Genomic DNA, 27,789 nt, shown 5'->3' on the forward strand with positions numbered 1-27,789 from the left:
GATTCTCTAGCTCCTGCAAGAATAAATGGTTCTTCCACATTGCCTAACTTTCTCAAAGAGTAGTGCAGGGGACATCTGATTGAGTTTTATATACTCTATGTAGGTAGATAAATATAACCACTTCTGTTATTCAGTATTTATTTGTTTCATTTACTATAAAATCAAAATTGCAAACAGTAAACATTCAGAAAGTCAGTTTCTATAAATGCTCAGTACGTAACCTTCTCAAGGAACGTAACTCTACTCGACACTTGTTTTGTATCCACAACAGTACCTAACAGAATCCTAGGCACAGAGTTAATGCTTAACATACTTATTATTTTCCAATAGCTTTGGTAGTTGAACCCTTCTTCCCAAAAGCTATACAGCAATTTTATATTAAGTTACAAGACTAAATGTAGAAACGGACATTTTTTTATCTTGGTGATAGAGAAGGCTATTGTTTGGGGACTCACTCATTAAGAGCTGACCCAAGGAAAAGAAAGGGTAAAGAACTGAAAAAGAAAGGATAATTTGATGGAGAATGTGTGATTATTTCCAGGAGTTCAACTTAACCCAACTGTCTTACGTATTACCCCTAGGACCAAAATTTAGTTCTTACTAGAAGGAATGATGCAGAAAACTATTTAAATATGATTTGGTTACTTCAAGTGGTTTCCCCATTTTTTAGTCAAGTTTTTGGGTGTTTTGTTGTTGAGTTGTAGTTATTTCTATATTCTGGATATTAATCCCTTATCAAATATAGACATTTCCCCAAGGAAGATACACAAATGGCTAACAGGTATATGAAAAGTTGCTCAACATCATTAATAATTAGAGAAATGCAATTCAAAACTACAATGAGGTATCACCTCATACCCATTAGGATAGCCACTATCGCCACAAAAAAAAAATACAACAACAGAAAATAAGTGATGGTGAGATGTGGAGAAATTGTCATCTTTGTGCACTGTTAGTGGGATTGTAAAATGGTGCAGACATTATACTAAAACTGTATGGATATTCCTCAAAGGATTAAAAATAGGAAAACCATATGATCCACCAATCCCACTTCTGGGTATATATCCCAAAGAGTTGAATGCAGGTTGTTGGAAAAACATTTGCAAATCCATGTTCATTATAGCATTATTCACAAAAGCCAAGAGGTGGAAGCAACCCAATGATGGATAAATAAAGAAAATGTGGCATATATATACACAATGGAATATTATCCATCCTTTAAAAAGAAGGAAATCCTGTCACAGGCTACAACATAGATGACCTGTGAGGACATTATGCTAAGTGAAATAAGCCAGTCACAAAAAGACTGTATGATTAAACTTATATGCAGTATCTACAGTAGCCAACTTTATAGAAATAGAAAATAGAGTTGGGGTTGCCAGAGGCTGGAGAAAGAAAGGAATGGGGAATTGTTCAATGGGAACAGAGTCTCAGTTTTGCAAGATAAAAATGTTAATAGAGTAGCACAACAAAGTGAATATAGTTAACACTTCCAAACTGTATACTTAAAAATGGTTAAGATGGGTTAAAACGGTCAATTTTGTTTTTTCTTCTTCTTCCCTCCTTTCCCTTTTCCTCTACTCAACCTGTCCCCAACTCAAAATATATTCACTGAATCAAGAAAATAGAGTAAAGAAGAATGAGTATCCTGCTCTTCTCTTCCTTTTATTTCCCCACTACGAGTACATCAGTTTTAGCTCAGAAACAATGAGGGAAAAGTTGGAGGGAAGTTCAATTCCAGCCTTCTAATTATGGAAATGAGACCATTTCTTTCAGTTCAGGCTCAAGATGGCAACTCTACCAGGCCATAGGCAAATATATCTAAGTCCCCAAGATCTTCAAAACCAAGTGAGAAATTAACTTAGATAGTAAAAACATTATTATACTCTCTAACAGTCATAATTAATGTACTAGAACTGCCCTCAAATTAAAGAAGGCAAAAATAAGACATAACACACATATATACAAACTTTTTCTTTACTAACCAATGAAACAAAAAAATAAGAAAACATATCTCTTAAGTGAATAACTTATTCCATTAGGAAATACTTCAATCTACAATCTCTTTGAACTGGTTTTCCATCAACTTCATCCAGTTTTGTTTCTTCACTTCTGTTTGGGTGCAAAGTCCCGTAATAAACAATAAGAAAAATAATTCCCAGGAGAAGAGTAAGAGCTATAGTGATGCTGACAGGTATAAAATAGTCTGAATTAAAAATAGAAAGTGGGTAAAACCAGAACACAATCAATATCCCCAATGTGGCCAATACCCTTACAATATAATAACAAGACATTGGACATTTGGTATTCTGTCCCTTAATATTAAAAAATGTAAACACAAGAATGAATCCAACAACAATCCTGTATATGAATTCCATACTTATGGAGGCACAAAAATCAGTTTGTTCTTTAAATGCCCACAATATACCTAAAAACCAAAGAAATAACAACAGGAGTAAAGCAATCTTAATATTTAAGAATAAAAGAAGCACAACACTTAACATCCAAGATAATAATGTAAACAACTTGTAAAAGAGATATACGAGTTTAGGACAGGGTCCATTAAGGAGGTTTTTATCAGGTAAGGATTTTCTTAAAGCTACTTGATAGTCAACAGTCGACCAAGAAATAGCACAGCAAGAGACCATGATGGCTGCATCTACAAAACAAAAAAAAATTTTAAGATATAGGAATAATAATAGCAATATTAAATTACTATATGCCATACATGCTTCATCTGTATATACACACCCATAAACACGTCAGGTACTTTATATACTCATCTCATTCAATCCTTTGAAATAGATATTAATATTCCTTTATTACATATGAGGGAATTAATGCTTAGAGAATATATATACATTTCTTGGCCCAAGTCACACAGCCAGCAAGTTTCAGAGAGATGAGATTTGAACTGAAATCTGCCTGATTCCAAAGTTGGTGTGCTTAAACACTACATTAGACTGCTTTATAAGATTGTGAATAAATTCACTGGACAAATTTTATTGAGCAACTGGTACAATGGAAACTGCATAGTCTGGAAGTTCTCTAAGAGACTACAGTTATAGTCCTAGCTTTTCCAGTCTTTTTGGCTTTGACCTTGGGCATATACCTAATTCAGTAAGAAATGACATCACAAGAGAGAAGCGGGCAGGAAGAAAGGGAGGGAGAGAGGTTAAACAGAAAATTTAATGTAAGTATGAGGTATCAATAGCTCAATTTCCCATATCTTTAAGATGATGGATCAGATGAACAAACACGATCTAAAACTTACAAATTTCTGTAGGCTTGGCATCTTTATCCCATTTTTCCCCCAACAAATAATAGAAAAGTAAGTTCATTACTGCTTTGGAAAGGCATGTCATTAGCCCCAGCCTCAAAGCTGGAGACTGAGATTAGCTCAAGATGGTAGAGTAGAAGGACATGAACTCAAAGCTGGGGACTTATAAAACTGAAAGCAAAGATATTAGAGAATTAGAAGGAAATAATTTAGAGTAAAATAGAGAATGCTCATCATTCCCATTTAGCCTCACTGGAGGGCTATATATTAGGATAGGAAGGCAGACTTAAGATAGATCCTCTAGTGAAGACGATTATAAATGTCTTTGTCCACTCTCCTGGTTTTAGCATATACCACTCTGAACTGCACAATTAGTTGGGCTTCTTTTCTTTCTTCTTTAATTCAAAAATATTTGAATTAAAACATCACTTTCCCCTAAATTTCCCTGTGATATCTTTTTTATAATTGGTTTTCATTTCTACCAAACCAGTACATATACATCGTTTTTAAAAGTTGGTAAGTGCTAAAGAACGTATAAGAAAATAGCAGGAGATTGCTCTCCCCCTTCTCACCTCTTAGCCATGACCCTCAGAAAAAATCACTGTCAACACTTCTACCTTTACTTCTGACATGTATTGCCATATTTCTAAATAAAACACATACCATGCTATTTCTTAATTTATCTACTTTAGACACTGATTATTAATTTCCTACATGGGAAGGGAAAATTTTTGCACATGCACACATATATACACACCCTCCTTCCATTTTCCTCTCCTTCCTTCTACCCAAAAGAGTAACATCACAATTTTTGGTAAAATCAATATTCAGTGTTTACCTTATTATGACTACATAAGTACAGCCTCTTTGACTGCTCAGCCAAGCACTACATTCTGATCATATTTCCTTTCTTTTAAAACTTTTCATTGTTACTTTGCTTAGTTTTTCATGACTCTTATCAGTATTTCTCAGCAAATTCTTCAAATTAATTAATTAAACTCCCCTATATACATCTATTAGGGGTTTTTTTTGTTTGTTTTTGGTTTTTTAAGAATATGATCCTTCTGCTCAAAGGTGGTTGCTGTCAAGGTTTGCTTCCTGTCTTCCCAGAACTTCCCTTCACCTCTCTTCAGTGCTGACTTCCTGTTTCCTGTTCCAATATTTCCTTCTTGCTTCGTTCTCATGGTTTGATCAAGCATTCTCCAGACATTCCTGAGAAAAGGTGTACCTAAGCTAAACTTTTGAGACCATGTACGTCTCAAAATGTCTTTATTCTACCCTCATGTTTGATACACAGTTTCAACAGAAATAGAATTCAAAGTTTAAAAATGTTTTCCATTGAAACTTTGAAGTCATTGACCTATTAAATTCTAATCTCAAGTGTTATGGTTAAGAATTTCAAAGCCATTCAATTTCCCTATCCTTAAATGATCTTTATTTTCTCTCAAATCTTCTAGAATCTTATCTTCATCTTTGTGTCTCTGAAATGTTATAATGATGGGCTTGGTATGGGCCATTTTTATCAACCTTTCAATCTAGTAACCCACATCCTTCAGAGATATGCTGTTTTTATTCTTTGATGGCTTCCCTAGAAATCACAACATGCATATTAAACATATCAAAGTTTAAAGTTAATCAGTATTTTTACCTCACAGGTAGATTTATCATGAAGGTAGTGAAGCCTAAATTTCAGGGACCCACACTTGCCCAGACTCACTCCAAGCCTGGCAAAGCCCTGGCAATGTGTTCACTTTGTCATATATATTTTATAAAATTTGGAAAAATAAGGTATTTTCATTGCAGTTGCTAAAATTCCCTGTCTCCTACTTTTCCTCTCTCACATTTTCCCTAGGTGTATTGAAGCAAGCTGTGGTCATTTGGGGGATATGGCTAAAGGGAAATTGAGTTGAGAATAGTTTAGGTTTAGGGGGATATGTTTACAAGATTTGCTTGAATAATTATGATTAGTAAGTAACAGATCTAGGATTCTCAAGCAGTTTGCCTGATCTTAACACTTCACTATCTTGCTGTCAACAGGCCTTTGATTCCTTAATATTAAGGCATGATGGTCTATCCTCATCCAGTTGGCACTATTAGTTTGACATTATTTCCCATTTCCCACTTACCTACCTGTTTCCAATACATTTTTTCTGCTCATTTTGCTAATCTAATCTGTACATTACACTCTATCCAAACGGAGTTCCTTGTCTTTGCCAAACCACGCCCTTGCTTATGCATTTCTCCCGATATGAAATGACCTTGCCCAATCACATCTATACAGATTCTTATTAATTTCTTCTGATTTGACATTATTGACACCAGTAAAGAAAACAAAAGACTCCCACTATTCACTAAAGGAGACATTGACAATAAACAAGTGTTGTCAATTCAAACAGTATTTAAAATTAGTTACTTCATCAAAAAAAAATCTTGATATACTCTGATCTTATACCACATTATTGAAGACACTGGTAGAGTTTTCCCCAAATGTGACAATCAAAAAATATACTTAAAATATTATCAATACTTTGTTAAGTTGAAACTTCTCTAAATTAAAAATAAACAAAAAACTAATTTCTATTAACTATGCTAGAAAAAAAGATTGAATTTTTCTTTTCTCTCTGTGGAAATTATATCATAAAATCTTTATCAAATCAAAAGCCAATCAGAGTACACAGCCAAAAAAATTAGATAAAAGAGTATTAAAATAATAAAAATATATTACTTTTCTTTCTCTTGTGAAATTTGTGGTATTGGTCAGCTTTCTTCTCCCTGTAATTTACTGTTCTTTATTTTATTTTAAAAAAATGCTTACTTTCATGTCTTTTATGAATTGAACTGTATTCTTCCAAAATTCATACGTTAAAGCCCTAACCCCCAATGTGACTATACTTTGAGACAGGGCCTTTAGGGAGATAATTAAGGTTAAGCAAGTTCGTAAAGGTGGAGCCCAAATCTAATAGGACCGGTATCCTTGTAAGAATAGAAAGAGATACCAGAGATCTTTCTCTCCATACACAGAGGAAAGACATGTGAGGACACAGCAAGAAGGTGGTCATCTGTAACCCAAAGAGAGTCCTCACCAGAAACCAACCCTACTGGCACCTTGATTTTGGATTTCCAGTCTCCAGTACTGTAAGAAAATATATTTCTGTTGATTAAGCTGCCCAGTCTATAGTATTCTGTTACGGCAGCCCAAGCAGACTAACATAATTCTATTTTCCTAATATTACATTCTTCTTTTCAAAAATAGGGTCTCTCTAATTGTTTTTGTTTTACACCTCAAAAAAACGCAGATCCACTTTTGCTTTACCTTTCTCCTCAACTATACAAAGAATTTAAAACAGTTTAACTCCATCCATCTTCCACCTGACTTGCATGCTACTGCTTGTCTTCATCCTATCTTTTTCTTAGCCACATAGTATTATTTTTGTTTATGCAGTCAAGTTTCATTTAGAGGTAGGTAACTTCACTTTTACCCTGAGGAGGGTGACTTTTGGAGTGCCAGTTTTATGGATTAGGATTTTCTACCAGATGTCCCTCCCTTGTGAAGACCCTGAGTTTCTCTCCAGTCCTCCACACCCTGAGAAGCCATCAAAACTGAATCTGCTTGTTTATAAGGTTCAGTAAAAACCCTCAGGGTATAAAGCCTTCACAGTCCTACTCAACCCTGCTGCATTCCCACTTTCATGCATATTTTGGCCTGTTGTATCAGATTGTTTTAAGCTTTTATGAAGACTTTTGAAAATACTTAACCAACCGTTTTAGATAATTTCAGGGGGAGAGTTGATTCAAATAATCTAGCCTTTTAGTGGTGGTGGAACTGATTTGAATAACCCAAGTTTTCTATCTGTTTTCCATCTTCTAAATATTTGTTGACATTTCTAATCTGCTATTCTACTCTGCATTCTCTTTGTCCTTATGGGTTTATACTGTTTTTCCTTGTTACTCTCCTCTTTAGCATGATTTCAGAAGGAACAAAGATAAAAAAATTTGTTCAGTCTTCTGAAGTAGTTCTATATATAAACTGATTTTTACATTTTGAATTATTCTTCCTGATTATCAAAACAATACATGGTTGCTGTAGAAAATTTGGAAGTTCAGAAAAGTCTAAGGAAGATGAAATAGATAAAATCATTCACAATTCCACCACACAGAAGCAGCCACAGTTAACATCAGCAGATCGACCGTAATACAGGTTGTAAGCTCTATATGCTGAACTTTAGCTTCAGGGACTAATAAGTCCCAACCCACAAATTCTTTGCATCAGAAGGAAAAAGAGGTCTCATACACAGTAGGTTCATTTCAGTGGTGCACTCACAATCAAAGTAAAGGTAAAAATATTAGAAGGGACTACAATCTAGAGGTTTATGGGAAACTGGGAACAAGAAGACTGTTTGGGGAAGTGAAGTGTTCTCACAGGTGAGTCTAGCATAGAGGGAACTCCAGGGGAAAGGACAATCTGCTACTCTGAGGTGAATCCAAGTCTGCATGGAATCCTAGTCTCTAATGAAAACTGGGACTATTTTTAGCAAATAAATAGTTTTTTTAACATCTCAAATTAAACACCTATTAAAAGATTTTCTTAATGGAAATACCAAATTGTCCTTTAAAAATGTATATTTATCCCTAATGAGGAAATATGCTATAAAAGAGCAACACATCGGCCAATTTGCAAAACTTTCATTAGTTTTGTAGCACTTGCACTTTCACCCAATGATTGCGATTCTGGGAATTTACCCTATGGCTAAACTTCACACATGCAAAAGAATACATACATAAGACTATTCACTGCAGCTTTTTTGCAATAGTAAAATATTAGAAACCACCTAAATTAACATAAAGAAGGAGCCTGTTAAATAATTCATGATACATCCATAATTTGTAATACTATGCAGATAAGAAAAATAAATGAGGGTGCTCTATCTGTACTGATATGTTTAGATCTCCAAGATACGTTAAGTGCAAAAAACAAAGATGGTTTTTATGTTACCATTTCTATAAAAAGAAAAAGAGAGAGAGAGAAGGAAAGAGAAAGATAGGCTTTAAAATTTTTTTTTCTGAAAGAATCATCAAAAAGCTGACAATAATAGTTTGCTTTACTACTGAATGTAAAATAGTTGGCTGGTGGGAAGCGGCAGCGTAGCACAGGGAGATCGGCTGGGTGCTTTACGATGACCTACGGGGGTGGGATAGGGAGGATGGGAGGGAGGCTCAAGAGGGAGGGGATATGGGGACATGTGTATGCATATGGCTGATTCGCTTTGTTGTGCAACAGAAACTAACACAGTGTTGTGAAGCAACTATACTCCAATAAAGATTTATTAAGAAAATTAAAATAAATAAAAAATAAATAAAATGTTCAAAAAAAATAGTTTGTTTTCTGGGCAGAGAAGGGAAGGGAGAGGAAGACAGTATACCTTTATATACCTTTATATACCTCAAAGTACCTTTGAACCATGTACTTCTTTTTCAAAAAAAAATAAATAATTCTAAAAAGAAAAACAATAAAAATAATTCTAAAACCTGCCAAAGAGTTACACAGTTGACATAAAATACCAGTGGCATCCATCTAACACAGGCTATTAAGAAAGACCTACACTGAGTGAAGTTTCCTTGACTATGTTCCAGAAGGATGTAGAGCTGAAGAGCAAGTTGTGGGCAGCCTTCCAGGTAGGTCTCAAACAGCCTGAGCATGCTCAAATCTGTCACCCTATCTATAACTTCTTTATGAGGATCGATTTGTTCTTCCACGAAGTCATCCGTTTTGCTGGTGTACTTGAAAGCCACATGATAACCCTTTTTCAAGGCAAACCAATACCTGTAAACATGAAGATTTATCTTCAGTAATATATTCTTTATAACATGTGTGTTAATTTACATAATAATTTTGAAAAAAAAGCAACGTGTTTAAGAATAGAATTTTCCCACAAACTTTCTCTACTACAAATTTCTCTCAATTTCGTAAATATTTCATGGTAGCTTTATTCAGGTTCAAGACTCGACAATTTTTATTGCATGTCTGATGTGCCAGTGTGTGCTAGCACTGTGTAGCATACATGCTCTTCTTTCATCTTCACAGTTATTATGAGAGATGAGGAGGTATTATTCCCAAATCACAGACAGGAAAAGTCAGGCTGAGAACAGTAGAGTGATTTGCTGAAAGTTATGCAGAGAGTAAGGGGCAGACCTAGAGTCCAAACCTATATCTTATCATTCCAAGTCTTAACCACTATTTTCTGAAAGACAAACTGCAATTTCCACTTCATGCAATTTATCTTAACTAAAAGATAAATACATGCCCTTATGATAATGTCAAGGTTGAAGATGAGATTGAATCTTCTTTCAATTTAATCTAGCAAATAATTACTGTTGACCCTTGAACACGTGGAGTTAGGGATGCCAACCCTCTGTGCAGTCAAAAAATCCACGCATAACTGATAGCTGGCCCTTTGTATACTCAGTTCCACATCCGTGGATTCAACCAACCTCAGATCATGTAGTACTGTGGTCTTTACTACTGAAAAAAATCTACATATAAGTGGACCCACACAGCTCAAACCCATGTTGTTCAAGGGTCAACTATACTCCATAATCTACAAGGTGCTAGGCTCTGTGACCATTACCACCCTGGAAAACATAAAATTTCAAAGACTCCTAAAACATCCTTGCTCAGGCTCTTCTTTACAAAGAATTTTTAAATGAACATGACTTATCATCATCCAAGTAAAATTAATAACAAAAATAACTGAAACATTTATTTCAAAAATATCTGAGGCTAGGGCCTCCCTGGTGGCGCAGTGGTTGAGAGTCCGCCTGCCGATGCAGGGGATACGGGTTCGTGCCCCGGTCTGGGAGGATCCCATATGCCGCGGAGCAGCTGGGCCCGTGAGCCATGGCCGCTGGGCCTGCGCATCCGGAGCCTGTGCTCCGCAACGGGAGAGGCCACAACAGTGAGAGGCCCGCATACCGCAAAAAAAGAAAAAAAAAAAAAAAAAATCTGAGGCTAGCAATAAGACAACCAGGATTCTAGCCCAAAGCTTATCAGAACTCTTTATCTACACCTCAGTTTCCCCATATATAAAATGAGGGCAGTGATGTATATCCTGTTTCAACTTGCTCCTTCTGTCAATGTTTCCCATTTCAGTAAATGGCACTAAGATGCACCATGTTGCTCAGACCAAAAATGTGGGAATAATTTCCAACTTCTTTCATTTTCTCATACCCTATAAAAATTCCTCAGCGGGTTCTGTTGGTTCTTAGCTCTAACTTCAAATATATCCAGATCTAAACACATCTTATCACTCACCACTGCCTCCATCCTAGTTTCAGCAGCCAACACCTCTGGCCTGGATTACTTTGATAGCCTCATAACTGGTCTCTCTGATTCTACTCCTGCTTCCTATACATCCTCTTCTCTACACAGCATCTAAATTGAACCTGTTAACCATAATTTAGATGTTATCCCTCCACTCGAAATGTTCCAATGACTTCCATCATACTTAGAATAAAACACAAAGTCTTTACCCCATCTTACAAGGCCCTCCATAATGTGCCTTTCCCTCTCATTTCTCCCACGATTTCAGTGTACCTTTCTTACTGTTTTTCCCAAGTTAAAGGCCTTTGTCTTTGCTACTCCCTCTTCCTGGAACTCTCCTAAACCCCAGAGATTTTGCAAGTTTACTCCTTAACTTCATTCAGGTCTCTATTCAAGTACCAGTTCCTCACAGAGGTCTTTCCAGATCACACCATCCATCGCATTCTATCTCTTTATCCTACATCATTTTCTTTATCATGACTTGACACATTATTTTTGCTTATCTGTACCTTCTCACAAGAATGAAATCTGCATGAAAGCAGGGACTTTGTTTTGTTCATTGCTATATCCTGAGAAACTAAAATAGTACCTGGTACATAGCCACTCTCAGAAAATATTTACTGAATGAATGAATAAGTGAGAGCTCATGATAATCTTTCCATAAAGATAAAGAGACAGTAGATGTGAAAGGACTTTGAAAAGTTGAAAGTAAAACACAAATATAAGATATTCTCATTTTAAACAAGATGTATACATATATGGATATGCAAAGATTCTTCACCTAGCAAATAAAAGTATATTTTTACCATCACAGTTTTAGAATAACATGGTCCATTATATTCAATGTGGACTAGATGCCAGGGTAGAATGTCTACAAAAATGGTGAAGACATGACCTCTACTTTCAATGACCTTACAACCTAATCGGAAGGTCAAGCCTATAAACTGCTAGCTGCAATACAAGGCAGAAGAAATAACCACTCAACAGAAATGTAAATACTATGTTGTAAAAGTATAGGGAAAAAAATGATTAACACTGTCTAGGATTTATAGGTGAGATTTATAAGTGAATTTATGTTTGAGTCTTTTCTGGGTATTTGGCACAACAGGGAGTTCCTGTATGTATATTATGTAAGACTAATATGTAATACAGTATGTTCTTAAAGGTATCTATCCTTTTAAAGCAGGAGGATAGATACTGCTAATTGAAAAACTTGAAAAATTCACAAACATTAACAAGTACATACCTAGAACAAAATCAGTACAGACAGCATAGAGTGGGAAAGCCAGCAGAGTACAGTGATTAAGTGTACAGACTCTAAAAAAGCCAGGATGCCTGGATTCAAATCCTTGCTCCATCACTTCCTAGTGATGCCTCAGTTTCCTCATCTGAAAACGGGGGTAATCATCATATCTACCTCATTGGGTTGATATGAGGATTAAAGGAGTTAATACATGTAAAATGTTTAGACCAGTAACTGGCACATGTTAAGTGGTATATCAGTGCCTGTTAAACAAACAACAACAACAACAAAAAAAGATGGAGCTGTTTACAGAGGTGCACATTAATATTTCCAGTGACTTTAGAGAGGAATATTTTCCAATTTTGTAGCAATTAGTAGCAAACCTATACAAAGTTCTGCTTATCTGAGGATAATTTCATGAGAAGGGGAGTATGAATATAATTTTTTAATCAATAGGATATTGTTTCAGTTTTATGGGAGAAATGATGAAGAGGCCAAAGAAAAAGAAACAGAAGGAGCTTTCTTAGCATATTTTATCACAATGTATTCTTTTATTTGAGATAAAGAGGAAACAGCTTCCAGTAATGATGGATTCCCTTGTATCAAGCTCACCTTCCTACTGATGACAATGATAAATTACAGACAAAATATTAAAGAAAACAAGGCACTAAAGAGCAACCAAAAGTAGGAAGAAGGATGAGGGCACTTAACCCTTGAAGGAAGGGAACCACACTGCATGAGATGCATTTATCTGGCTTTTCCTCTACCAGCATCCCACAGTCCAAATGGCAAAAAGTAGATACAGCTCAAGCAGAAAGTCGAATTATTACTGGCTCAAAGAGTGAGAGGACTAAGGTTGAATCTGCCAGAGTGGTTAGAAATTAAGAGTGATCCTAGAAAAGAGGGAGCCACAGAGTAAAAAAAACTCCCAAATCTGCATATACCCTCCTTAAATCCTTGGCCAACCCCTTACTATGTATATCTAGGGTGAGGTTCCAAGGAACTGAGGGAAAATGGCAAGAATGAGCAGAGATTTTGGCAGCTGTCTACCAGAGGGAAGAGTTTGGAGTTTAAGTTCCACCAAACTGGAGGGGCTTGGTAAATACTTCAAGCATCCCATTGAAACACCAAAAGGGTGATGCTTTAGGAGTAAAGACCATACTTCACGTCTGTAAGACTTCCCCTAGGACTAAGGACAAAAGCAAAATAGACCTTCCCTAGCAAAGCCTAAACCAAGCCTCTGTATCACGTCAGGGTAATTTGCCAATAATTTAACTATCTGCTTTCTCTTCAGTGGAAGATAACAGAAACCAGAGTCTCTACAAGGTATCAATCACAATGTCCACTACACAATAAAAAATTAAATGATATGCAAATTAAGAGGAAAATGTAACTTATGCTAAAGAGCATAATCAGTTCATAGAAACATATCAGTTAATAGGAACATACCCACAGATGACCCAGATATTGAAATTAGCAAACAAAACGCAGAGAGAAAAAATTAGGGAAAAAAAATTAACAGAACCTCAATAACAAAAGTGTAATTGAAGTCCCAAAAGAAACAGAGAGAGAGAATGGGGCAGGAAAAAAAAAAAACTTGACAACATACTGACGAAAAATATTTTCCAAATTTGATCAAAAACAACAACATAGGGCCTCCCTGGTGGCGCAGTGGTTGAGAGTCCGCCTGCCGATGCAGGGGATACGGGTTCGTGCCCCAGTCTGGGAGGATCCCATATGCCGCGGAGCGGCTGGGCCCGTGAGCCATGGCCGCTGGGCCTGCGCGTCCGGAGCCTGCGCTCCGCAACGGGAGAGGCCACAACAGTGAGAGGCCCGCATACCGCAAAAAGAAAAAAAAAAAAAAAACAAAAAAAAAAACAACATAAAGCTCAACGAACCCAAACAGAAAAAATAAAACAAAACAATATGTAGGCCCAGAAGACAACTATATCAATAATTACAGTAATATATGAAATGTAAATGGATTAAACGTTTCAATAAAAGATTGTCAAACTGGATAAAAAAATCAAGATTCAACTCCATATGATTTGGAAGAGACTCTCTTTAAACATAAAGACACGGACAGTTTGAGGGACTTCCCTGGTGGCGCAGTAGTTAAGAACCCGCCTGACAATGCAAGGGCCACAGGTTCAAGGCCTGGTAGGGGAAGATCCCACATGCCGCGGAGCAACAAAGCCCATGTGCCACAACTACTGAGACTACACTTTAGAGCCCGCAAGCTGCAACTACTGAGCCCACATGCCACAACTACTGAAGCCCACGCACCTACAGCCCACGCTCCACAACAAAGACAAGCCACAGCAATGAGGAGCCCGCGCACGCAACAAAGAGTAGCCCCCGCTCACCGCAACTAGAGAAAGCCTGCGCACAGCAATGAAGACCCAACGCAGCCAAAAATAAATAATAAAATTAAATTAAAAAAAAAAAGAAACAAAGAGTTTGAAAGGAAATCACAAAAAAATAGTTAGTATGGCTATATTAGTATCCCAGACAAAATAGATTTCAAATCAAGAAGTATTAACACAGATAAAGAGAGTCATGTCATAATGATATAAGAATCAATTTTTCAAGAAGACATCTGAATGTACCTAATAATAGAGTTTGAAGATACACGAAGCAAAAATTGTCAAAGTACAAGGAGAAAAAGATAAGTCCACAATATTAGAGTGTTTTAACACTCATCTCTCAGTAATTGAAAAAGGTAGGCCAAAAGAAAAAAATCAGTAAGAATATAGCAGATTTTAATAACATTATCAACATATTGCCCTAATTTATACATTTATAGAACACTACACTTAACAACAGCAATTTACAAATTCTTTTCAAATGCACATGGAATACTCACCAACTATATGTTGGGCCATAAAAGAAGTCAATAAATGTAAAAAGACTATAATCACACAAATTATGTTGTCTGATCAAAACAATATTTAATGAGAAATCAACAACAATAAGATACCTAGGAAAATCCTCAAATATTTAGAGATTTAAGTAAAGGGCCCAGATCCTCAAGTTTCATAAATATTGCACCCTAGGAAATTTGAACATTACCAGATGACCTCTCTCTGAAGTATTTTAAATAGAAGAATAGGTAAGAAAAATTGTTCAACTATTTAATGCCCATTTAAGAAACTCCATAAAGAAGGGCCTAGGGACCTGCAGAAGGAAGGAGACTCATCTCCATTGTACTTTCTTTCACATGATTTGAACTTTTTCTACCAGTTATTTTAAAAGAGCAACAATAACTTCCATATTTTAAATAATACAAATGCCTTTCATATACCCATCAAAGGAAAAGTCTCCTTTGGCAAGGAGAAAGGTTTTATCACAAATAGTACATAAAATGGAAATACAGAAGTGTCATCTAATTTATATTCTGGAAAATGAAATGTTCTACTCCACAGACCCCTGAGCAATGAGAACATACTTAGTAGCAACAGGCACTTACACCTAATAAATAATGCATGTTGACATTCCTTGTCTTTCATCTACCAACACAAACTCAATTTATCTATTCTATAGGGAAATGAATCTGTAGTTCAGTAAATCTCACGTTTTTCCGTACTTAGTTTAGACAGACCCTTGGATAATTTGCCCATTTTTATGAACTTATGTTTTAAATTAATTATGTTTTAATTTTTGCTTATTTCTCACTATTCATCTCAGTATTCTGCCACTTCCTGCACTAAGAAAATACAAAGAAAAAGAAAAACAAAAGGAGGGAAGTGTCTGTTTATCAAGTAGCTGTTTATCACTAATAGCAAACCTAATTCAATTTTTCCTTTTCTTCTTTTTTTGTTTGAATAGGCAAAATATTCAAATAATTCAAAAAAATTTTTTAAAGTTATTCACTGAGAAAACTCCATGCCACTCCTATGACCTAACTACCCAGTTTTCACCCTCCCCTATGACCATAAGAATTCACGGTTACTACTTTCATGTGTACCCTTCTAGAGTTTCTTTATGCATATACAAGCAAGCATAAGTATATATGCCTTTTCACCACTTTGTTTTACACAGACCGTAGCATATCATATCTGCTGTCTGCACCTTGTCTTTTCACTTAAAAGTACATATTGGAGATCTTTCCATTTCAGTACATAAAGTACTTTATCATTCTTTGTAATAGCTATGTAGTGTGCCATTGCATAGGTATACCATAAACTCTACCAACAGACATTTCAATTGTTTCTAATATTTTGCTGTTACAAAGAATACTACAATTGAAAAGCTGTGCATATGTCATTTTACATGTCTGCAAGTATGATAAATTCCCAGAAAAGGAACCTCTGGCCTAAAGGTATGTGCACTTGAAATATGGTCAAACTGCCCTCCACAGGGATGGTGGGCAATCCATACTCCCATAACCAATCCATACTCCCATCAACAAAGTATGAGACTACCTGTTTTCCCATGCCTTACCAAGAGAGTGTATTATCATTTGGATTTTTGCCAGTCTGGTAGGTGAAGAATATCTCAGCGAAGTTTTAGTTGGCAATTTTTAAATTATGAACAAGGCTTAGCATCCTTCAGACAACTTAAGAGCCATTTGCATTTTCTCTCCTCTGAACTATCCTCACTGTTTTCCCATGTTTCAATTGGGTGGATGACCTTTCTCTTTTTGACTTCAGAAGCTCTTTAAATACTAAAAGACTAGCCCTTTTTCTATTCAAAATTGCAAATATTTTCTCCTGTTAAAGCTCTTTTCCTTTTTGCTTTGCTTTTGTTTGTTTGGGAGATTTTTGCTTTTGTTTATTGGCATGCTTTTTTTTTTTTTTTTTGTGATACGCGGGCCTCTCACTGTTGTGGCCTCTCCCGTTGCACAGCACAGGCTCCGGACGCACAGGCTCAGTGGCCATGGCTCACGGGCCCAGCTGCTCCGCGGCATGTGGGATCTTCCCGGACCGGGGCACGAACCCGTGTCCCCTGCATCGGCAGGCGGACTCTCAACCAATGCGCCACCAGGGAAGCCCATATTGGCATGTATTTTTTATTTTCAAATCTATAATTTTTATAGCTTAGGAATTTTAAGTTATGGTTAGAAAGGATTTCCCCATTTCAAGGCTATAAAGGAATTTTCCCATGTTTTCTTATAATATAAATATTTTTACATTAAATATTTGATTCATTTGAAATTTATCCTGGTGTCTGGTATTTTACCTAGATGTATAGTCCATAACATGCAATCTGAAATTATCCCAACTCTAAAGTGAATCAAAACCATTACTGTTCTTATGCTGCGTATACTGGCTATTGCTTCCTCTTACTTCCATTCTGGTCAATTTCTACAATCTGTGGTCTGTCCATTTGAATGGCAAACAGGGGAAAAAACTATTTTCTTGTCCTTGTGGTTTGGGATTTAGTGTTGGGGGTTGGGGAGGGGGGGTGCCTAGTGCTGCTCCAGAAACAAAACTCTGCCAGTTTATCCTTTCAGATTTTCTTCTGGTTAGGAGGAGTTAGAGCACATGTTCTGTCATATCAAAGACTGGGAAGCTGAAGACATAAACTACAACATTTTAAAACTCTCCCAATACTGTACTCATCTCTATGTTTCTATCAATATACTTCTAAAGATTTCACCTTCACCACAGAACAGGCTAAACTCTTTTCAAGATTACGTGCCATGTCAGAGCATGGGCTAACCCTGAACTTTGTGTGAAGGTCCAGTTATAATTCACATATTTTTTTTCCAAATGGCTACCTAGTTGTCCCCACATCCCTAACTACTAAGCAAAGAAATCAGTAAGAATGAAGAACCTCTGTATGTACAAGGGAACTCCCATAAGACTATCAGCTGACTTTTCCATAGAAATTTTGCAGGCCAGAGGGAGTGGCACCATACAGTCAAAGTGATGAAAGGAAAAAACCTACAAGCAAGAATACTCTACCCAGCAAGGATATCATTCAGATTTGAAGGAGAAATATAAAGTTTTACAGACAAGCAAAAGCTAAAAGAGTTCAGAACCACTAAACCAGCTTTACAAGAAACGTTAAAGGAACTTCTCTAAGGAAAAGAGACCGCAACTAGAAATATGAAAATTACGAAAGGAAAAATCTCATTGGTAAAGGCAAATATACAGTAAAGGTAGTAGATCAACCACTCATAAAGCTAGTAGGAAGGTTAAAAGATAGAAGTAGTAAAATCATCTATATTCACAATAAGTAGTTAAGGGATACACAAAACAGAAGGATGTAAAATATGATGTCAAAACAGTAAACATGGGTGGTAGGAAGCAAAAATGCATGGTTGTTAGAAAGTGTTTGAACTTAAACCATCATCACCTTAAAATAATCACATATCAGTATAATGATCAGATTGTTATACATGAACCTCATGGTAATAACTAACCAAATATCTATAATAGATACACACACAAAAAAAGAGAAAGAAACCCAAACATAACACTAAAGATAGTCATCAAATCACAAGGGAAGAGAGCAAAAGAAGAAGAAGCCAAAAAGAACTACAAAACAACCCCAAAACAGTTAACAAAACGGCAATAAGACATATCTAACAATAATTACTTTAAATGTAAATGGACTGAATGCTCCAGTCAAAAGACATAGAGTGGCTGAAAGGACACAAAAACAAGACCTGTATATATGCTGCCTACACGAGACTCACTTCAGATCTAAAGACATACAGACTGAAAGAGAGAGTATAGGAAAAGGTATTCCATGCAAATGTAAATCATAAGAAAGCTGGGGTAGCAATACTTATATCAGACAAGATAGACTTTAAAACAAAGACTGCAACAAGAGACAAAAAAGGACTTACATAATGATAGGGGATCAATCAAAGAAGAAGATATAACAATATGGGTATACATATGTACCCAACATAGGAGCACCTAAATACATAAAGCAAATATTAACAAACATAAAGAGAGAAATTGACAGTAACACAACAATAGTAGGAGACTTTAACAACCCACTTACATCGGTGGAGAGACATAAGATCCATACAGAAAATGAGTAAGGAAGCACTGGGCTTAAATGACATTAAACCTGATGGACTTAACAGATTATATATAGAACATGCCATCCAAAAGCAGCAAGATATACATTCTTTTCAAGTGCACATGGAACATTCTCCAGGATAGATCACATGACAAGCCATAAAACAAGTCTCAATAAATTTAAGAATATTGAAATTATATCAAGCATCTGTTCTGACCACAATGGCATGAGACTAGAAATCAACTACGAGAAAAGAATGCAAAAAACAAAAACAATGTGCGACTAAACAATCAATGGATCACTGACAAAATCAAAGAGGAACAAAAAATACCTGGAGACAAATGAACATGAAAACACAATGATACTCAATCTGTGGGACACAGCAAAAGCAGTTCTATGAGGGAAGTTTATAGTGATACAAGCTTACCTCAGGAAACAAGAAAAATCTCAGATCAACAATCTAACATGTAACAGTCATGTTAGATACAGCAAGAAGGTCTACCTTAAATTTGTTTGGAGTCCCAGAGGAAAAGAGACAGAAATATGGTAAAGAAAATGTTAGAAAAGATAATGGCTGAGAATTGTGCAGAATTCATGGAAGATAATAATCTATAGTATCAAGAGAACCAGCAAATCCCCAGCAGGAGAAATAAAAGTAAATATATACCTGGATATATCATAAACTTTAGAAACCCAAAGATAAAGAGAAAAATCATAAGAGCAGCCAGAGGGGAAAAAAGAAGACAAAATACTTTTAAAGAGCAACAGTAAGATTGACATTTAACTCTTCAATAGTGACAATGGAAACAAAACGATGAGAGAATATAATATACAGAGAGAAAATAACTACTCATCTAGAATTCTACAGCCACTAAAATCTTTCTCAGGAAAGATGGCTACTAAAATGGCCCAACTTCAAAACCTAACTGTAGCAAAATAGTACGTTATCCTCTTAATATGTCTCTTTTTTTTTAAACACCAGTGTTTAAACTTTTATTTCACACCATGCAAGGTCAATTATAACACATTAAAAAGTGACAACAGCTATAAGCTGCAATTTTACATTTATACATTGTAAATGTCCATTTTCAAAAGCTGAATTACCACGTTGCCATAACAGCTAGGCTTTTTTTTTTTTTTTTTTTTTTTTTTTTTGCGGTATGCGGGCCTCTCACTGCCGCGGCCTCTCCCGTTGCGGAGCACAGGCTCCGGATGCGCAGGCCCAGCGGCCATGGCTCACGGGCCCAGCCGCTCCGCGGCACATGGGATCCTCCCAGACCGGGGCACGAACCCGTATCCCCTGCATCGGCAGGCGGACTCTCAACCACTGCGCCACCAGGGAGGCCCAACAGCTAGGCTTTAATTCAACTGTTTATACAGATAAAATTTACTATGAAAAACAGTGATTTTATATCTGTCTTTAATTCTTCTCTTTACCTTTAATATATATATTGCTTTGAACAGAATTAAATCCCTTAAGATAATGAAGAAAAGGTCATGTGAAATTAGGTATATGGAGAATCACAGAATTCTCAGGGCTTATTTAGATTCTATTTTCTTTAACCAGAAAACAGGCTTTAAACAACATGATTCTTAAGGTTGTGTTTAGTTCTGTGGATGATTCTGTACCAAGCTAACCACATGGTTACTGCGTTATTGCAGTAAAAATTTCACTTCATTAAATCAATGGTACAAGTAACTTAAAAAATTAAGTGCTCTATCAGAGTTGCAAGTGAAAGGCTATATTTACATAATCAGTCTTAAAATATAAAATAGATGAGAAAAGATTCACAAGACATAGAAATGAGTCCTTTTCCTTCTCATAAAAAAGTGATAACATATTAGAAAAAGTAACTTAATTAGGTAAGTTAAAACATTATGTTAATGAACCTGGAAAATTCTGACAGTTCAATGACTCACACAAGCACTGCTACTGAGAAGCAAGTAACCCTTGTGCTACATGCAAATAGGGAACCTTCGTACATTTGACTACCCAGATACATAAAGGTAGCTTCTGTCTGAAAAAAAGAATAATAGTGTTAATGATCAAAAGTATATGCTCACCTTGTAAAAACTCCTCCTTGCAAGCAATGAAGTAGAAGTAAACAATGCTGACTTTCTTGGCCTGATTCCTTTAAATCGTCCTTGAACCAAGAATAACTAAAACACTGGACCACAAGTGTTCCAAAGAGCATAAAGCTCACTGTTAAAATACCGAAAACATACTGTCCCTCATAGAAAAACCTGACAGACACCCAGATATCCACAATTAAATCAGTTACATAGATTATAAAGCCAAGAACCGACATCATAAAATTTAACTTAGTATATTTCATTATGAATCACTATATCTCTTGGTTATCTACCTCCTTCTCTCATACAAAAAGAAAAAAAGAAGAACAAATATTAGTGCATCCTTTCGTGTAGCAATGAATTTTAATTTCTACTCCCTAAATCTATTTAAAAGAAAGAATAAATATTATGAAATTGGAACACTAAAACCAAAGTGACTAATTTTAACTTTCTTTTCTAAACCTCTAATCCAGTTGTTACAAGGCTTTATTCAATCTTCTGTCTCACAGTGTTCTTCATTACAGCTGACAACACCTAAAATGAAACATCATAAAAGATTCTAAAAATCTTGAGTATAGTATTAAAAACCCTAGGCCATGACTTTATCAAAGCCCTACTTTTTCTAAAAATAATATATTACCACTAAATATACTTTTTATAATATATACCTTTGGGAAAGTAAAGTGCCAGAGATATACTTAATAGTTGACAACTTCCTCTCAGACTACTTAACTTTTAAAACACATAACTTGCTCACAAAGACGTTTACCACAGGACCATTTATAGTGGCAAAAAACTGGAAATCATCTAAATGTGTCAACAAAAGGAATTAATAAATAATGGTAGAGTCATAAAATGGAATATTACAAAGCTACTAAAAATATATTTAACAAAGGTACAGTAGCTGTGAAAATTCTTAATATGCTTTTTTAAAGCATTTTTAAATTTATTTATTTATTTATTTATTTATTTATTTATTTCGTTTTGGCTGCATTGGGTCTTCGTTGCTGCACGCGAGTTTTCTCTAGTTGCAGCGAGCGAGGGCTACTCTTCGTTGCAGTGCGCGGGCTTCTCATTGCAGTGGCTTCTCTTGTTGTGGAGCACGGGCTCTAGGCACATGGGCTTCAGTAGTTGTGGCACGCGGGCTCAGTAGTTGTGGCGTGCGGGCTCTAGGGCAGAGGCTCAGTAGTTGTGGCACACGGGCTTAGTTGCTCCGTGGCATGTGGGATCTTCCCGGACCAGGGCTCGAACCCATGTCCCCTGAATTGGCAGGCGGATTCTTAACCACTGCACCACCAGGGAAGTCCCGAAAATTCTCAATATGCTTTGATACAGTAATTCCATCTAAGAATCAAGCATAGGGAAATGCTTACAAATGTGCACAAAGATATATGCTCTTTGCAGAATCTTTTTTAAAACAGCAAAAAATTGAAAACAACCCAAATGACAATTGAGAAGCCTAATTCAATAAATTATGGTACATCCGTACTAAAGAATACACCATGCAACCTTTAAAAAGAATGAAGTAGCTTTATATAACCTACTTTGGAAGATCTCAAGAACATTAAGTGAAAAAAGCAAGTACCAAAAAGATAAATATAGCATATTGCAATATATGCTTCCTAATTATATACATGGAGAGGAGAAAGGAGTTGGGAGTAGGAAGTAAATGCAATTTTAATCCTTTAAATATTCTTTCATATTGTTTGAGTTTTTTACAACAGACATGTACTAATGTATTATATAATTTCTTAAAATAAAAACAATAGTAAATGATATTTATAAAGAATTTTGATGACTGGGGAAAGTATTTATTCTACTAATAATAGCTAACATTTACTTACCACTCCGTGCCAGGCATTGAGCTAAATGCTGTACATAAAATGTCCTCATTTAATTCTTACATCAAACTTAGGAGGTAGATATTACTATTATGAACCCTATTTTATAAATGTAAGCTGAAAGCAATCTGCAGATGAGATCTGTCTGACTCAACAGTGGTTTCTTTAACTGTCCTAACTTTTTTTTTTTTTTTTTTTTTGGCCATGCTGTGCAGCCTGGGATCAAACCCATGCCCCCTGCAGTGGAATCGCAGAGTCCTAACCACTGGACCACCAGGGAAGTCCCTAATTAATTGCTAACATTTCATACAAAAATCTAGATTTTTCCCTGCTACTGAAAAACTCAAAGATCTGCTACAGTAGACTATCATTCCTTCATGAGCAGTGGGCATCCCCCTAATGGCATAGGCTCTCTCAAGTTCACCACAGTAGCCAGCCACCGCACTTCAGTCATTTCAACAGCTGGGTCTCAATGCCAATTCACCTACCTAATATCTGTGTGTCCTTAAATATGCTCCTTTACCTCCCTTTGTCTTATTTTCTTCCTCTGAAGTATGGAGATAATAATATACCACAGAGGGTTACTGTGAAGGTTAAGAAAGATAATATATATAATACATACAAACCTCTAGAAAAGTACCTGGCATGGTCAGGGCTTAATAAATGTTAGTTATCATTATTATCTTGCCTGTCTGCCTGATATCTGTAAGCATCTGCATTTGCAATCTTTGACTTCATTTTAAGGAATGTTAAGTGAAAAAATACTATGTTATAATCTCAAAGCTTTGAAAATGCAAAGGAAATATGACTGGAGAAATACAAAACATGTTAGCAGTGATTTTATCTGGGGAATTAATGGTATTATAGATGATTTTTTTCTTCTTCGTTCTTTTCTATATTTATGGGCTGAATAGTTTCCCCCCAAAACTCATATGTTGAAGTGCTAACCCTCAATGTGACTGTATCTAGAGACAGGTCTTTACGGAGGTAATAAGGTTAAAAGAAGTCACAAGGATGGGTCCCTAATCCAATAGGACTGACGTCCTTATAAGAAAGGACACAGCAAGAAAGGAGCCATCTGCAACCCAAAGAAAGAGGCCTCTCCAGAAACCAATCTTGCTGGCACCTCAATGTTGGACTTCCAGTCTCCAGAACTGTGAGAAAAATTAATTTCTGTCATTTAAGCCACCCAGTCTGTTGTATTCTGTTAAGGCAGCCTGAGTAGACTAACATCCTGTGTCCTATAAAGAACATTTATTACTTTAAAAATTAGGAGGAGAAAGTGTTACTTAAAAAAACACACAACCTAATACTTAACAGTGTTCTTGTCATTTTAGCACTTTTAAGTATTTTGTTTAAAAGTCTTCAGAATAATATTAAAAGATATTTCACTCTTCTTACAGAAAAAAACAAAAGCTCATTATCACTACTTTTCCTGTCAAGAATGTTGTGGCCAAACAAGGATGGAAAAATAATTTTAAAATCTGAGTATTTCCAATCTAGCAGGCCACAACTTTCCCTGCAATAAGTTTCTAATCTCAAAATGAAAGACATCATGCCCAGTATAAGCATGGAGCTTAGGAGGATGAGATTTAATCAAAAGGTTCTGTTTAATTGAATATTTACTTAAACCTACCATGTGCTATTTTAAGCTCTTGAGCTAGATCATGTGACAAAAGAGACAAAAATTCCTGCCATTATGGAACTTACATCCTAGCAGAGAAAGATAGTCAATCAACGATAAAAATAATAAGTCAATTAGGGATCATATTAGAAGGTGATAAGCACTACAGAAAGAACAGAGAAATGTTAAGGGAAATCAGGAGGTGGAGTAGAGGCAGGTGCACCACAGGCTGCAATTTGAATTAGAATGGTCAGAGCAGGCCTCGCTAAGAAGGTGGCATTTGAGTAATGAAATTAGCCATGTGGCTGTCATATGAAAAAGATTGCCAGGTGGAAGGAATAGTGAGTTCGGAAGTCTAATGTACTAGATTTTAAGCATGTGGAACAAAATTCCACAGAATATTGGCAGATGCCTTAACATGGTTATATTGGATGTGTTTGATGTGTACCCAAGCCCTGTTTTAACATCATTTAAAAAAATGTACTTTCCTAAGCTTTACTATCTAGGAAAAAAAATATTGCCATATATAGTGGAAGAATAGATAGTAAGAATAGTAGCTACCACTGCTGAGTATTTACTATGTGTGAAGTGTTTTACAAACTTTATTTTATTTAATTCTCACAAATTTCTATAAGAAGGGTATCATTGGTCCCATTTTACAGATCATGGAGCTGAGGCTTAGAGATGTTGGTATTTAGGTGAGTTATCTCTAATGAGTAAACTGATTTCAATATACAGGCACACCTCGGAGATATTGCGGGTTTGATTCCAGACCACCACAATATAGCAAATATCGCAAGAAGTGAGTCACACGCATTTTTTGGCTGCATATAAAAGTTATGTTTACACTATACTGTAGTCTATTAAGTGTGCAATTCTGTCTAAAAGCCTGTGCATTAAGTGTGCACTGTGTCTAAAAAATGTATATACATTAATTAAAAAATACTTTATTGATAAAAAATGCTAACCATGATCTGAGCCTTCAGCAAGTCAAAATCTTTTTGCAAAAGTAAAAGAGCACTGGGACTTCCCTGGTGGTCCAGTGGGTGAAACCCCATGCTCCCAATGCAGGGGCCTGGGTTCGATCCCTGGTCGGGGAACTGGATCCCACAGGCCACAACTAAGAGTTTGCATGCTGCGACTAAAAGATCCCACGTGCCGCAACTAAGACCCAGCGCAGCCAAATAAATAAATAAATAAATATTTTTTAAAAAAAGAGTAAAAGATCACTAATCACAGAACACCATAACAATATATAACAAATATAACAATAATGAAAAAGTTTGAAATATTGTGGGAATTACCAAAATGTGACAGTGACACAAAGGGAGCAAATGCTGCTGTAAAAATGGTGCTGGTCGACTTGCTCAATGCAGGGTTGCCAAAATCTCCAATTTGTAAAAACCACCATATCTGAGAAACACAATAAAGCAAAGTGCAATAAAACGAGGTAGACCTCCATGTGTGCATTTCTTAATCACTCTCCCCACAAAGAGAGCTTCCTTTACCTGGCATGGATAAGGAAAACACTAGCCATTTTGAGACAAGATTTACAAGGTGGGAAAAAATAATTTCTAAGAAACTTAGAAATTGCATTACTGGCAGAACATCAGACTCAATAAACTGATTTGATCTGGCAACTTCTAAATTCCTAATTTAGTGAAACAGAACATAACGCCAACTCGAAAGAAAACTACACAGCAAAGTACATAATCAACATAGCAGCTCTCATAAAAAAGGGCCTGCAGCTCCTTCAGTAACCACATAGTTGTATAACTTGTATGAAGGATAGTTCACCTTTATCCCTACACTTGATCCCTGTCCCAATACCACCTTAGCAGAAGTAATGCCACCTACAAACTTTGACTTCACGTAGAGAATTCAGGACACTTCCTGACGTCAGAGCACAGTTTCAATACAATTCGCTTCAGAGGTCAACCGAGCTGTGTGGCTATCTGGCTGCCAGCCAAAATACATAACCTTTGCCCACTGTAGATGATCTCTTCACAATAAAGAAGATACCTGAAAGAAATACAAACAAGCAAACTTTTGTTTATCAAACTTAACACGTAAAATACGGACTTACTTGTTACATAGAAGAAGTCTTCTTTAACTCAAAGTCCCTTCTGGAAAATCTTCATCCTGGGAATCTTTCATTTCTTCTTCACTGAAAATAAGCATAATTAAGGGGTGTGTAAACCTTGAACATCGAAACTAAAATGAAACTGAAATCACCGGGTAGTCATATGTGGGATTTTCTAATCCAGTGATAACAGAGTCTGTATCATTGTGACCACAGTACACTCCTTTTTAACCATCACCTTGGGGGAAGGAATTACATGGCTCCTTTTACAGGTTGACTAGGTTACAAGCCTTTACTGTATTATCAATTAAGTTTTAAGAAGATACAATTTGCCTCACAGTATATCTAAGTGGACAATTCATGTTTGAAAGGGAGAGAGAGATTTTTGAATCTGAAATACTCAAAGAACTTATCATTAACAGAGCCTACCTATTTCTTCAAACTGTATATACCTCCTCAAACCCTATGCCCCAAGAACATATGATTGTTGGTTTCTATTTTGAAAATAAACACTACAGTTTTTCTATTTCCAAGCCTTTGCTCAAGGTTATTTACTATTTACTTCTCCCTCCATCTTCCTGAAGTTCTATCAGTCTTTAAGAATCAGCTCAAAACCCACCCCCTCTAAGTTTTCCGAGATCTTCCCAATCAATTTGATTCTCTCCTTCCTCCTTGCAATCCCATCACTTCAGCTATACTTCTCTAGGATTTACCCACATATGCTTTAAAATAAGATCATGTACATCTCCTTCCTGGTAATACACCTCTAGAAAGCTATCTTATTCATTTTAACACACACCCACACATCCACAACTGTACTTTACATGTTATAGGTAGAGGATAAATTATTGTAAATGTAACTGAACAGAATGTAAAAATCATTGGTCTTATTTCTTGGGGAGGAACTTAAACTTCAAGTCTCATTGCTAAACATATTCACAAAGACTCAATTTTCTCTCTGTAGCCTGTATCTTTCTTCTGAGCTCAACCCATATATGTCTGTAGATTTCTTTATGGGGATATCCCACAATCACCTCAATTTAAACTAGTCTAAACCAAGTTCATTACCTACCCTCTGTTGCTCCTCTTCTGCTAGTGTCTAATCTCTCCTTCTATGACTCTACTCAAGTCACTTAACTTTTAAATTATTTGTTGGGCCCATTTCTTCATCTATCCAGTGAGGAGCTTGACAGTGAATTCAATGAAATCTTGATGGAAGGCACAAGGGAAATTTTAATTTAAAAAAAAAAAAAAAGCTAAGGGACAAGAGAATGGAGCTGCCCATGTAATTAGTTCCACCCTCTTTTCAAAGGTTTGCTGACTTTCCAGCAGAGAATTTTTAGAAA

At 36.0% G+C, this 27,789-nt stretch overlaps 1 protein-coding gene across 1 annotated transcript; it reads right to left on the minus strand.

Annotated features, from left to right (window-relative positions):
• Positions 1 to 2,030: 2,030 nt before the first annotated feature.
• Positions 2,031 to 26,523, minus strand: XKR9 (XK related 9; the record flags this gene model as incomplete). Its single annotated transcript, XM_082601104.1, has 4 exons — positions 26,447 to 26,523; positions 20,887 to 21,429; positions 8,881 to 9,101; positions 2,031 to 2,659 (listed from the first exon to the last, which is right to left on the minus strand). The coding sequence occupies exons 2-4, from the start codon at positions 21,156 to 21,158 to the stop codon at positions 2,031 to 2,033; spliced, it is 1,122 nt and encodes a 373-aa protein (XP_082457230.1). The 5' UTR covers positions 21,159 to 21,429; positions 26,447 to 26,523.
• Between the last annotated feature and the right edge of the window lie 1,266 nt (positions 26,524 to 27,789).

The sequence above is a fragment of the Mesoplodon mirus genome (assembly GCF_964341445.2).
Source record: "Mesoplodon mirus genome assembly, chromosome: 16".
Classification (NCBI taxonomy): Eukaryota; Metazoa; Chordata; class Mammalia; order Artiodactyla; family Ziphiidae; genus Mesoplodon; species Mesoplodon mirus.